This window comes from Leptonotus elevatus, chromosome 16 (genome assembly GCF_054856555.1).
Source record: "Leptonotus elevatus isolate MCC_2025b chromosome 16, RoL_Lele_1.0, whole genome shotgun sequence".
Classification (NCBI taxonomy): domain Eukaryota; kingdom Metazoa; phylum Chordata; class Actinopteri; order Syngnathiformes; family Syngnathidae; genus Leptonotus; species Leptonotus elevatus.
This window is the reverse complement of record NC_141254.1, coordinates 8,437,554-8,451,316: the sequence shown is the minus strand read 5'-3', so window position 1 is coordinate 8,451,316 and position 13,763 is coordinate 8,437,554. Positions and strand designations below refer to the sequence as shown.

General features: G+C 41.8%; 1 protein-coding gene across 1 annotated transcript; it reads right to left on the bottom strand.

Annotated features, from left to right (window-relative positions):
• Window positions 1–891: 891 nt before the first annotated feature.
• lars1b (leucyl-tRNA synthetase 1b) lies at window positions 892–13,714 on the bottom strand. The gene is made up of 32 exons (XM_086098531.1): window positions 13,572–13,714; window positions 13,161–13,282; window positions 12,900–12,987; window positions 12,751–12,831; window positions 12,526–12,663; window positions 11,819–11,980; window positions 11,628–11,740; window positions 11,504–11,567; window positions 11,114–11,202; window positions 10,801–11,026; window positions 10,566–10,653; window positions 10,166–10,242; window positions 10,027–10,080; window positions 9,806–9,946; window positions 9,524–9,601; window positions 9,331–9,416; window positions 9,203–9,268; window positions 9,029–9,111; window positions 8,305–8,443; window positions 8,005–8,217; window positions 7,613–7,670; window positions 7,416–7,479; window positions 5,862–6,045; window positions 4,887–4,977; window positions 4,629–4,769; window positions 3,867–4,007; window positions 3,403–3,513; window positions 3,201–3,311; window positions 2,401–2,505; window positions 2,227–2,322; window positions 2,011–2,143; window positions 892–1,395 (listed from the first exon to the last, which is right to left on the bottom strand). Exons 1-32 carry the CDS (start codon window positions 13,575–13,577, stop codon window positions 1,193–1,195), a joined length of 3,552 nt encoding a protein of 1,183 aa, XP_085954657.1. The 5' UTR covers window positions 13,578–13,714; the 3' UTR covers window positions 892–1,192.
• Between the last annotated feature and the right edge of the window lie 49 nt (window positions 13,715–13,763).

The following is a 13,763-nucleotide window of genomic DNA, read 5'->3' as shown; positions in this document are numbered from 1 at the left end:
TGGTCGCCTTGCTGATGCATCATCCCGTTTACAGCCACTTCAAAATAAAAGTTCAATATTTATGGTGGTGCCAGCCTTACATTTAGGAAAAGTAAACTTATGGACAAAAATGTTGTAGTTATTTTAACAGCTTTACAATTGATGTTTATTCGAAAGACTTCAAACTAATTCTTATTATGATAAAGCATTCGTTTTAACTCAGAGCCACATAGGGACACATTTTTGATGTTCCTTATAAAACACAAAGCAAGCAAATGTTACACTCACCCTTGGGCGTGCAAACAAAATCTGACTCCAACAAATGAGGTGCAGGCAAGGGGAAAAGATAAATCAGGGAGAAAATGCCTACAGTTGATTTATTGGTTAAGTTAGCTGTAGCATGTTACCCGCACAATCTAAAAAAAAAATACTCAAGTAAAAAAGAGAGATTATAAGATTAGAGACACCATATTTGGTTTGTATGACAGGAATAAGCATCAAACAGGAGAGATTTGAATAATAGCCATCCCTCAGTTTCAAGGATTAACTGTGTTGCCTTGGAAGCACTGAACCACGGTGGGAAAAATAAGCTATTTATTTGAAAGCCAATGTCATTTTTAAATAGCGTAATGGTGGCCTAGTGCTGTCGCTAATCATCATGGGGACAAAATACATACTCGCCACAGGCTCAGCAGTATACGAGTCAGGTTGCGGGGCACGCTCTCAAATAGGGCTGGTTTCAGCAAGACAAGAGACATGGTGCAAAGTGTGCTGTAATTCTTGATATTTGGGGCACTTTGAAGAAAGTGTGTCACACATTCAGAAGGGTTTTTAACTTGTGAAAAAATGTTTCCTGGGAAGAAATAAAACAGTTATGAGGGTGGTTTATGGAGAAAAAAACCCTACAAATACTAAACATTTCATTTCACAGGTTTTATTATTTCTCTGGGGGAAAAAATAGCGCATTAGACAAACAGCATTTTTCAAGAAAACACGAGGAGGGACCACGACGATGCTTCACCTTAGATGAACAAAACAAGCCAGCAGATGAGAGTCTACCAGTATGAAAACAACAGGAGTCATCTAATATCTTTATGATAAAAGTTGCTCCAAAGTTTTTTGTTTTATTATGAAAAAAGATTCCAGATATCAAATGTTGATGGCCTGTTGTGTCACAGCATTTCATGATGACTGCGTGCGTGTGTGTGTTAAATTAAACCAGGTAAACCAGCGTGTTGCCGATGTCGACGGTGAGGCCGCTGTCAGCCACACTGACTTTCTTCTCGTCCAGGTTGATGCTGAACACGGACTGAGGGGAGATGACGACTTTGTCCAGCTCCTCCTGTCCCAGCACGGGCACCCGGCGGGGGCCCAGCAGGGGGTCCTCGTACCTCATCAGCTTCACTTTGGAGAGATCTGGTTAGAGGAAGCCAAGCGTGGCACCGGGAGGTCAGATTATTATTGTACGCCCCTTTCAAATATCTTCCAAAAGGGTTTACAGTTCAAATGACTCCAAGGTCAATATGGATGGCTTTAAAAAATAAATAAATCGACTAATCGATATTGAATCGATTTTCCTTTTTAGCGTGATATTGAGTCATAAAACAATTAATTAATTATTTTAATATCAATTTTTTTCCCCCATAAATTAACAAGAAAATAGAAATGTAAAGGCTTTTTTTTTAATCGTACTGTTTTCTTGATATTTGCTGTTCAAATGAATTTAAAAGTATTTTCTTACATTTATGAAAGACATGACTTACTGCACTTTGACAATTAGAATCTTTTTTATTTATATTTACAAGTATTTTATTAGAATTATGAAAACAGGTACGGCCTCCGCAAAATGTTATTTGGAATTTAATGTTTGTGGAGTTTTTTTTTTTAATTATGTCCTTGATATTTAAGAACAAGTGATGTTCCATAATTAATCAATATTGGATTTAACTGAATTGAATCAGAAACAAATCGAATCAAACTGACCTCTGAGGAAATTAGAATCGATACCCAGCCCAATGACGGACGACTGACCTTTGATCAGTCTGTTGACCTTGGCGAGCCTGCGGACCACGTTGTCTCCGCTGTCCCCCTGTCTGATTTCCAGCTTGGTGGTGAAGAGGCCGTTGCACGGCTGAGGGTTGACCAGGGTCACGCAGACTGCCGGCTGTCCACAGGCAAATTATCCATTTCAAATTCAAGCCCACCTCAGCAAGCACAAAGGTGTCCTTCCTTGGCACGAGCGGTCACCTCGGATCTGAACACGCAGTACGGTTGCCCCGGGCAACAGTCCTCCTTCACTTTGTCGTCAGCCTCGGACGCGAACAAGATGTCAATCCGCTCCAGCTGTATTGAGCATGAAGAACATGTTGAAGATTGTGTGTCGTGCCGTTTTTTTTTCTTGTGAGGTGTCGAGTTTCATACCTCGAGGGAATTGGTTAAGTAGACCAGGTTCTCCATCAGAACTGCCCGCTCGTCAAACTCCAGCTCAAGGTCCAAAACCCTGGGCCCGTTTTTTTCCAGATTCTCCTACGGAAAGAAACACGTGTGACCCACTGACGATTTGTCACCCACGTTTATGGGAAACAACTTGGACTCGATCTTTAACTTCATTGAGGATTCAAATGAGTTTTGCAGTACAGTTTGTGAAAATAATTTAAACAAGACACAAGAATTTAACAAAACACAATTGAGACCTGCAAAATGAATATTGATGAAAAGTAAAAAACAACAACAAAGATAAGGAGTGGCACAATGTTCACTGAATTCAAGTAACAAAATATGGCACAATTCTATATATGTCATGTACTGTTTATTTATTTATTTTTAAGTACAATATTAAAGAGTGTTATTTTCCTTCTTTTTAAACCCATAACAATTTGTTTTCATTATTTATCAGGTTGTACAATGAGCTAAATTCATATCTCACTATTTCTTTTTTTAATTGAATGTATATGAAAAATGGTTCATATGACTCATAATTCATATTATTTGAAGTAAATTAAGCACTTATTTAAAGACAATAACCAATAAATGAAAAATAAATTTTTTGACACTTGATTTAAATACAATTTGATTAATTTGAGGGAGGGGGAAATCAATCTAAATGAAACCCAAATTGCCTCAATTCTGAGTGAGCTTTTTTTCCAAGAATAGAGCGGCCATTTTGCCCTCGACTAACTATGATTCGAAACAAATGGCCTGCCGCCGGGTCGATGGTGTACCTTGATCATGGCCACAAAGGGCATGACTCTCTTCATGTACTTCTTCAGCTCGGGCAGCGCTCCAAGCTCGCTCGCTATCACCTTGTTGTCTGGAAGGACGCCATTGTTGCTCTACACCAACAAAGACAAAAACAAAGGCGCAATGTCGGCATCCATCTATCGCAACATGTATAGAATGTGCGCGTGTGTGTGTGTTGCTGACCTTGTAGTGCTTGCCCAGCAGGGATAAGGCGCTGTGTTGCCATGCCGGGTAGGTCTTGGCCACGTAGATGGTGCAGTGGGAAGGTTTGGTGGGGGGCTTTGTGTCACCTTTCTGTTCAATGAAAACAAAGCGAGTGAATAATATTGATCATTACATATACACCGGCTACTGAAAAGAAACATTTACACATTTTAGAAATGATCCGATTGTGTCTATGCAAGTGCTTCTCGATGAAATTAGAGAGTTAAATGTAAACAAACAGCAAACTCCTTTTAAACAGATTCATTAAACACGTAAAGCGAGTCCAATTCCAGCCTAATTTTGATATTTAAGATAGAACAACTATGGGAAATATTTTATACTAATAAACACAGCCGACAGGAAACCATAAATGGTGGTGAGCAATGGGCAGAGATCGTCTATGCCGCTTCCCATCACAGGAAGTCAACTCTGTCACACGGTACCTTATTTTTGGGTGGAAGCATGTATGCTTTGAGTCTGAGTCGGAGGTCGTGCGCCGTTTCCATCAGGTACTGAGACGAGCGCATGAGAATCTCATCCACTGGACCGGCGGTGGGCCACGGCGCCTTTGTCACCGAAGTAGGCTGTCAGGGGAGAAAGAGCGAGATGGTGGCAGACAGCTTTAATTGGACTTTATAAAACCACCGACATTAGAATAACAAAACGCAGCAGGGTGAAAATGTTGGTGCCTGTTCGCTTTTTAGCCAGTGCAGGAAATCAAACTTGTCAGGCTTGGGTTGTTGCTAGGTGATGAGTAAAAATACACATCTCCAGCACAGCGGCATTCTTTTGTAAACGTACATGAGAGTGTTGAAAATATTCTTGGCCCTCTGTGTTGTTAGGAACAAGCACATTTAAAAGCGGCAACAGGAGGAAGTGTGTGTGTGTGTGTGTGTGTGTGTGTGTGTGTGTGTGTGTGTGTGTGTGTGTGTGTGTGTGTGTGTGTGTGTGTGTGTGTGTGTGTGTGTGTGTGTGTGTGTGTGTGTGTGTGTGAAGACAAGCTCCTGGTGGTCACAGCGAGGAAGAGTGTTAGAAGAGGATTAAACAAGCCGGGCCGATGGTGGGTGTACTCATGAATATATATTAGCACTGCTCTTTTAAAATGTCCCTTTCAAGAGTACAAAAGGAGGAAAGGATGAAAGTCAGTCAGGTTTGAACTAGCGGCCAGTATTGCGAATGTGAATGCAAATTTGCAAACGGCTTACCTTGCCCAGCAGAGCCCAGGTGTACTCGCACAGGTGTGGACAGATGGGGGCCAACAGCAGCGTTTGTTTCTCGATGAACTGGAAGACGAGTTCTCTGTGCATGCCTTCAATAGCCAACTCCCTGTACTTATCTTTGGCAGCCTGTAGGAAGCATTCTTCATATTAATATCGGTCCTGGATGGATTTGGGATGATTTTTTTTGTGGGGGGGGGGTAAACAATTGTGAATTGCTTGTGAAGATGACAGACTTTTATTTACCTGGAACTCAAAGAATCCACACTTCAAAGCCTCTTTGAACATCATCCTGTCGTAGTGTTGCTCCGTCTTCAAAATTCCGGAATTCATCTCGCTGGCCAACACACAAAATCCTTTCAAGTTTCGGCTTGGGGCTTCTTTTAAAAAGATGTTTTTTAATGCAGCCTCTGAATCGCTTCCAGACTAGCTCGCAACCAGCTCGAGTGTCTCACCATTTATTTTACGGCAGCTTTCATTTGAAATTTCAAATGAATATTGCACGTGTGCCCACTGATATGGTCAGTGAGGTGAGTGTATACTGTTTTTAATAAACAAAAAAAAAATTGTTTTAAGTTACTGCACTACAGAGATTAAAGCATTGGGGAAACTTGACCTTGAAGTACATCCAGTGCTTGTTTTTTTGCTTTACAGAATTCACAGCAGGCGCGCTACATTGCATGCTCACTAAAAAAAATGCTGTTGGTAGGCATGTTGCATGTGATCTCGCAGGAGAGAGATCTTTTACTAAGATCCCAAACAAACTTCATTTATTTCAATACGCTACATTTACTGTTTAAAAAGTTGTAAAAGTGGTGGAGTAATAAAAAGCAATGTTTTGTCTGGTTCAACTTGCACTAAGTGTGTGCCTATTAAATACATATGTGTAACGTTGCATTTCATATTTGGGACAGCTAACCCCCCAAAAAAGAAAACTGCTTTTGGAGAGGCCAGTGCCAATTGTCACAGTGCGATGAAATAACCCAGACACAAGGAAATGTAAGTTTTATCATAAGCATGACACCTTCTTGTGACTGGTCATGTCAGAGCTTTCAGAGGCTCCAAAATCGCATTGTGGAACAAGCTGCAATAACAAAAATCTTTATCTTAGGCTTAATGTTAATTTTTTTACAGCGGGGCTTGTTGCTGTGGTACTAGAGTGGCTCAAACTACTTGGAGACAAATTCCAATTTGAATGCTTTTCACAAACTTGGCCAATACCTGGCGAAAACGCGGTCGTTGAAGGTGTCAGCAGGTCCGGTCCTCAGGTTGTTCTGGTTGGCTATCATCTCCTTGACCCACTCCAGCCAGGTGTAAAGGCGCAAGATGCCGGCGTCCGCCATGGTCTCCACAAAGTTGGCATCCTCCACCGTGTCACCTGCGTCGGCCAGGGCCAGACGCATACCTAAGCGAGAGGAAGACGACTGGAGGTTGAGAAGCTGGAGTTTCTCCGTTTTTCACAAAAAAAGATTGCAATCAAATGATGAATAATAAACAGGAATCCCTCGCTATTCATGAGGACCAAGTCCTATAGTGGAACAAGAAAAGAAATTATATTATTCATAGTCTAAGCAATAACTATAGCACAAACTATGATCCAAAATGGTTTCGAGGTCAACTTCCATTACCTTTCTAAATAAAAGGCTTACAAACAACTTGATATTGATGAAATGCACCTGAAGTAACGATTGTTGAAGAACGAGGCACGGCGTCCATCAGAGTGTTTGCGAAAAGTCACTAATTCATGCGCAAGCAAACATGAGGACAAGTGACTTCATCTCTTAATTAGCAAAATGACTGTCAACTTGAGACTCGTGCAAATACCCAGCAGACACCACTTCCAGCTAGGAGACAGCTTCATCAAGAGATGCCTTAATTAGACGTCATTGCGATGCAAGTGATGCCATAAGGAAAAAGGGAGTTTTTGCTCACACACACACTGTTGATCCCACAGCTGTCGTGCTAGCCAACCGCAACGCAACAATGAACAGTAAGCTGTCTTGCAAGCCCTCTGTCTCCATCTGCAGGCGGAAGCCGTCAGTCAACGCTCGACAGGCACCAGTGAGAGGTGCAAGACGGGTTGTGAACCCAAAATGCCTGTCTGCTGTCAGAACATGAGCTTCTTTACTCCTACGCAGGCTTCCAGACACACAACGCAACACATCTATTATTCAACTGGCTCAAACCAAAAGGAAGTTGCAGGAAAACAAGGTGTCACAGGGAGATCAAAATCAAGGCAACGCTCTCTTCCAAGCACAAATGTGGAAAAATTCATAGCTAGAAAGAATGGAAGTGAGGGAAACATTAAACGAGGCAATTAACTATATTCTAACTTATTTTTCTGAAGTACTTTCCATATGGAATCAGAGCCATTTTAAGAACTAAACTGTGATTAAAATAAATTAAATGATCATACAGGAAGTCATTTCTAATCGGGCAGTAAATTATATCTGGAAGAGGCCTGCATCTCATTAGGAATATAAATGAGGTTGTTTATTTTCGAACAAAATATTTATTGTATAATAATGTGTAATGACTCATGCGCTCGGCAGATGTTTCACTTAAGCTTAAAAAAATGGGAGGGAACTTAAAAGTCACTTTAATGTAAATTGCTGATGCTTTAAATTAAGACAGCAGATTGATCAGAAACAAATACATTTGGAATGTCTTATTTCCATTTATCATCACTCCCAAATTCAATTTGTCAAGTGTCTAATTTGGAGAATAAAAAAGCTGCAGAGTCAAAATTATACCGCAAGAAGGAAATCAGCGTACCGTCTGCTGAGAACTTTTTGATGGCTTGGCTGAGAGTGAGGAAGTTTCCGGTTGATTTGGACATCTGGTAGACAAGAAAAGCAGATGCTAACACACCATTCCACAGAGAATTCCATCAAAAGCAGCGCAAAATCGCTCAACTGTGATGAGTTTGTTTGATTTAATATGACAAATCTGGCCATTCAAATTTGACGTACCTTCTCAGAGTTGAGGAGCAGATGCCCATTGGCTCGCACAGCCTGTGGCCACTTCGCGCTGTGGACAACAGAGGGCGCCGTTGGTGGTGGTACAAAAAGACAGTTCAAAGCATTTTCTCAGACACTTCTGGAAGCAGTTCCTTTTTCTAGTACAGTAAACCCCCAGTTTATTGCAGGTAGTTTGAGTGCACCAACGGCTGTGGCTCTCCTTTCCCAAATGCAAGGGCCTTACAGTAAATAATTACACTGAAAAAAAGATCAATAAACTGTAGATTTATGTGATTAAGCAGGGATTTCTACTAAGACATGTCCCAGAAAAGAATGTGCATGTAGTGGAGCCGTGATATAGAAAGAGAACATTGTACTTCAAGATGACGTATACACAAGCTCACCTGTCATTGGGCCACATGGCCACGTGGTTGTAGAGGTAGTAAGACAAGTGGTTGGGCACTAGGTCTTTGCCAGACACACGCACGTCCACCGGGTACCAATACTCAAACTCCCTCTTCAGCCTCTGAAGATGCTCTTTGGGGATATCAGTCTTCGGGAATGGGGACGTTTTGAAAAAGATGAAATCCCACACCTCCTTGGTCATCTGATGTGGTCTGAGAGACACCCCCCCCAAAAAAGGACAGAAATGGTTACATGATGAGTTGCGTGTGTATGAGATGTTGCTTTGCTTCCTGACACACTTGATGCCCAGCGGCGAGGCGCCCTGTCCGTTGAGCACGCCTCCCTGGAGGAGGTGGGCCACAGTGTAGTAGGCCATGTAGATGGTGGAGTCCGAGAGGGACTCAATCAGCCACTGCTCGTCCCAAGGCAGCCGGGTTCCTATGGCAACCAAACACAAACACGCGCGACACAATAACAAAAGCACTGAGAGGACAACAGGCTTATGGAAAAGTAAGTGAAAAAAAACAAGCTTAAGAAAACCATAAAAAGGAAAAAATAGAAACCTGCAAATTGTTTTAAGAGTATTTCTGGCTAAGGATGATAAGCCGCAGTCAGTTTGTAAAGCGTCAACGTACAAAAAAACATTCACTCTCTTTCAGGTGTATAAAAACATGTCAGCTGCATTGTCTGGCCTGACAACAGCCTTTAAGTCACTTTCAGTCAGCAGTGACTCTGCTTGGTGTAGTCAGTCACTCAAAAAACTGAAAAACAAACTTTGTGTCTCCTTATAGTGATGTAATTATGCAGGGCATTGATGAATGTTGATCAACTACACTAGACTATAAAGGAAGCTCTCATGAGACCTTTTTATTTTATTTTATTTTTTTTATCAACTTTCAAGGCAAACTGCTCTTGATGAGAAAGATGAGCATGTCAACAAAGTCTGAAGGGACCAACACTGTAGGGATGCAGAGGTACTGATGCACTAACCTAAACAGGCTTACACTGGAGGTGGACACTTACCAAGGCCGTAAGTGCGGGAGCAGGCATGCTCCTGCAGCCATGCCAAAGTAGCCTCAAAGTTTCTCCTGGTCTCGTCACAAAAGCTGTGCAGAACGAAATCGATGAGCAAAAGAAAAAAAGAAAAATACAATTAGCATAAAGTGTATGCTATCAAATGAATTGAGCTCTTCTTACGTCTCCAAAGACTTGAGGACTTCATTGGCCTGCTGCTTCCATTCAGCGTCGCCGTAGTCCAAATACCTGAGATGCAAATGAGCTCATTTGAATATCCGCACATTACTTGCTCAGTTGCCGTCACTCACCACTGATCGCAGAGCGCCACCACACACTCGTCAGCCGAACGCGACATGACTTGTTTTTCTGGCTCCATGTATATGCAGGCCTCGCCCTGGAAAGCCAAAGGGTGCAGATGCGTTTACATTTTGGGATGCCAATTCATCAATGAGTCTACTTACATTGTATACATTATAATGTGTAGTATCCAGTATGACCCACCTTTTCTACCATCATCTTCTGGATAGGCTTCTTCACATCCTGGACCTTTTGTCCCTTGTAGCCATCAACCAACATGATCTGAGGAGATTCATTCATCAGTATAATACACATTCAAAATTGAACATGTGATCCTTACTTTGCAACTGGATAATTGTCAACAAAAATTATTATAATAATGTTCAGAGACATTTTCGTTGCATATGTGCCTTGTGAGAGACAAACAGTATCTAACATGAATCCCATTAACATTAGCTAGAGTAGAGTCCGTCAAGGTGGACTAACCCCTTCATAGAATCCCTTCAGGTAGACTTTCTCCTTGGCCTCGGCCAGCTTTTCCCGGTCATTCTGGCTTTGGATCTTCAGCTCATCACAGACCAGCGGAGCAGACAGGTTCCCATAACCTGGAATGTCTATAATGGGAATCTGAAATACAAGACAGACAGATAGCGGATTTAAAACTACAATTGATGGGTTTAAGATGACGTCTGAAAAGATGATCTTACTGGCTCAAAAGGCAGCACCATCTTGTCCTCGATTCCGTACTTCTCCCTCAGGGCCTATCGAATAGAAATCATCCGTTTTAGCTTGCCAAGAGCATTTATGTTATTTAGTTGCAGCTGTGTGCCAAAATCAGCAACTGACTTGTTTTTTCTTGAGGTCTCTGAGAGCAGTGATGTCATCGGGGGCATCGGAAGGCACGCTGGTAACGACCCCCGTGCCTGATGGAAGCCAAACAAGAAAGAAAAGGTGTTTATATTTAGGGCAACTTTTAAAGCTGGACTACTTTCCCAAGATGAGCTGCCGTCTAATTGTATGATGAGCAAGGAGGAAAAGATCATTAAAGCTGTTTGGGATGCCGCTGAAATGTCAGTGCACGAAAGCCATCCGTGTTTAACACACCTCATTGCGTTCCCTAACCTTTAAAAGCAGGTGGACCTGAGGGTAATTACCAGTTGGATTCTGACATTTAACTTTTTCCAAAATGAAAAACAGCCGAGTGTGAACGTGAAGGCTTAATTTTGGCGGATTAACTTTCTCATACCTTTGTCCTCCTTGATGGTGAGCATGGGCAGAGCGTAGATGAGCTTGTAGGACGTCAGGGGAGCGCTCAGGGCGCAGCCGAGGATGTCCTGCCAGCAAAAATGTTTAGTTGGATGAATTGCAAGTAAAAGGCAATTGTTTTCAAGCATTGGATAGTGATTAGTCAGCTACTTTTAAATTCACCAGACGAAAGTGTTAACCCAGTCAATGCCATCTACGATGGAGTATCTGCACACCTGTCCCAGTAATTCCATGACCACAGGAACCAACCCGTTGTCTTTGGTGAATCCCTGGAAGGACATGTTCCTGGCAGACCTCCTGCTACAGATGAAGACATCTCCGCTGGTGGTCTCAAAGGCCACGTAGTTTATGTCAGGCCTCACCCAGCAGTTGGTTTGACCGAACATGGTCTCGGGTCTCAGGGTTGCGGCCACCAGATAGATGTTCTTGCCTTTCATGGCGCTGCAGGAAGGACGCCGTCAATTGTTTTGCTTCGCTTTTAATACGACTTACTTTTGCTCACAGCCACACAGCTGCAAAGTTTGTTACCTGCTGAAAAAAACTTTGGACTTAAATTTGGCCGTGTACGGCTCAACAATCTTCATCTTGATGAGTGTGTATTCTTGAGGTCCTACTCCCTACAAGTGAGGCGAAAAGACATTTTAAAAAATGTCATCATACAAAACAAATAGTATTTCATAAATCCTCTCGGTTCATACACCTTTCTCCCAGGTGAATTTCAACCACTATGGGAACTTTTCAGATTCAATTTTAAGATTTCACTCTTATTTTATTGACAGACAGACAATAAAAAGGTTTTACAACCCCATGAATGTTATCATACAATCTAGAATGTCAAGCACTTTTTAATAATCCTGAATTATAGTGATTAAACAGGATAAACAGGATCATGTTTTTTATTGCACCATACAAGCGTACCTCTCCTGTCTGCCTGTCATGGTCCATACATGGTTGTCCATCCTTGGGGGAGTAGATGGTATACCTGCAAAAATCATCAAAATATAAATGAACATCCAAAAAATGTTGAGCGTTTTCATCTCACCTTTTCCCAAAATTAATCTTTTTTCTTTCCTTCAGGGTGACAAACTGCCAACGGACAAAGGAATCGTAGAAAGGGTTGACGTCTGTGGTGATGAAAGAGCGGCGCCAGTCCACCTGGGAGAATTGAAATAACATTTTAATATGTGTTGTTTTGGGTTTTTTGAAATGATGACATAAAAGATGATTTTGTACCTTGACGCCCATCATTTTGAGATCTTTAATAGCCAGGGGAGGGAAATATTCCAGCCAGTGTTCAGCATTGGCAAACTTTGTAATGTCGTGGTCCCTTAGGCCTAGAGACCTCATGATGTTCCACTGGAATGTGGCGGAACCCGATTTGGCTACTGCTTTACTCTAACAGGAAAAGACAATTACAAAATGGCAGAAAGTGGCAAGACATCATAATAGGAGTTTCTTTGGTGCCATCTGGTGGCATTTTGATGTCAAGGAAGTATGTAGAAGTGAAATCAAGTGTTTCATTGAGATAATTAGTACTTCGCCATAGGAAATTTCTCGCAGAATTTTGCTATTCATACAAGACGTGCCTATTACCTGCCAACAGTTTACCATGGTATTGTTATCATTTATATTGATGCTATTTCATCAAACTGAAATTGATTGCAGCAAATTGTAGAAGTCAGTAGGTGCTGCTGTTTTGGTTAGTGACTAGTTTGTATGGGCTTAGCAGTTAACTATTTAGTTATCTCACGTCTGTGTGTTACCAATACAGTTTAATAAGGGAGATGATTACAGTTGCAAACCATTTTTTCCTAGCACGGAAAAGGGAGGCATCTATTTCAAGCAGGTGTTTATTTGTCTTAACTGGATGATGCCTCCATCCAAAGACTAATTGGGACAATTAAATGTCATACAAATTTTAAAGCATGTCAAATTCAGACCTTCTTTCCCTTGGCTTTGTCCTTGATGATGATTTCATCATACGTCACTGGCTTCTCCTTCTCCTCTTCCTCTTCATCCGGAAACTGTGGTGGATTTCCATACAGTTCCATCTCCCGCTTGAGCTTGTCCGCACAGGCCTTTGCAAAGAAGATTGATTTTTTATTTAGCAATGCTACACACTGCATGTATGATGCGATCTTAAAAAAATATAAAAACATACTCACTTTGATTGGCATGCCTGTACAGTGGAGACCAAACGGGAAAAGGCATTTCTTCCCTTTCAAGGACTGGTAGCCAACCGCAAACTGAGACAGCATAAAATACATGAGATGTATTTCCATGTTCTTTCCCTTCCTAAATAATTTCAACTTACCTCACACTTTGACAAGCTGAATGTGTGACCAAGATGCAACCGCCCATTCATATAAGGGTAGGGGAAGGTGACAAAATACTTGTTTTTGCTGTGAAATACATTTAAGGTAGGAAAATTATAAGCCATCGCATTGCATCATCATGCATATAAATGCCCCAAGAAACACTCTTCCAATCCCAAATGCAAAGAGCTTTATGTAATTTGGCGTGCGTAAATGCATCTTCCATCCTTTTGAGACATTAACATACAGGCATTACTTACTGTGCACTTTCCCCAATTGTTGTCGCAGCATTATTCTCAAATGTTTTGTCTTTCTCCCATTTAGCCTGGATTTCGAGCTCGATCTTTCTCAAAAAGTCCAACTTTGCTGTTCCCTTGCGCTCCTGGGAGGACATGGTAAGCAAGATGTACATAAAAGCAGTGGCAGCTCCAAATTCAACAACCAATGCGACTCTAAACGTCAACGGTGGGGATGGAACTTGTGACGCGGAATACAAAAAAGTAGCGTCGTACTTTATTGAATGTTCCTGAAGTTCGAGTACTTCTACTGACAAGTTGTTTGCTAGCTGACTTGCTAACAGCCACGGCATGTCAATGTAGTGCAAAATTCCCACGCTCGCTATTTAAGCCGATATTTCAGAGGAAGGACTTCTTAGCAAAGAGTTAACTTACTGTCATTTTGGCACAACCGAGACGTTATTCCGTTGCTTCGTCAAAAAATAATAATAAACTCAAGCAAGCGCTAGACAGTAGACAAGAAGCAAAGGCAAGGGAAACCCACGCTACCGCTGCCGGGCTGATGACACCACCAAGCCACTCGCAATGAATTCTGGGAAACGAAGTCCATCGGCCCTGTCACATGCT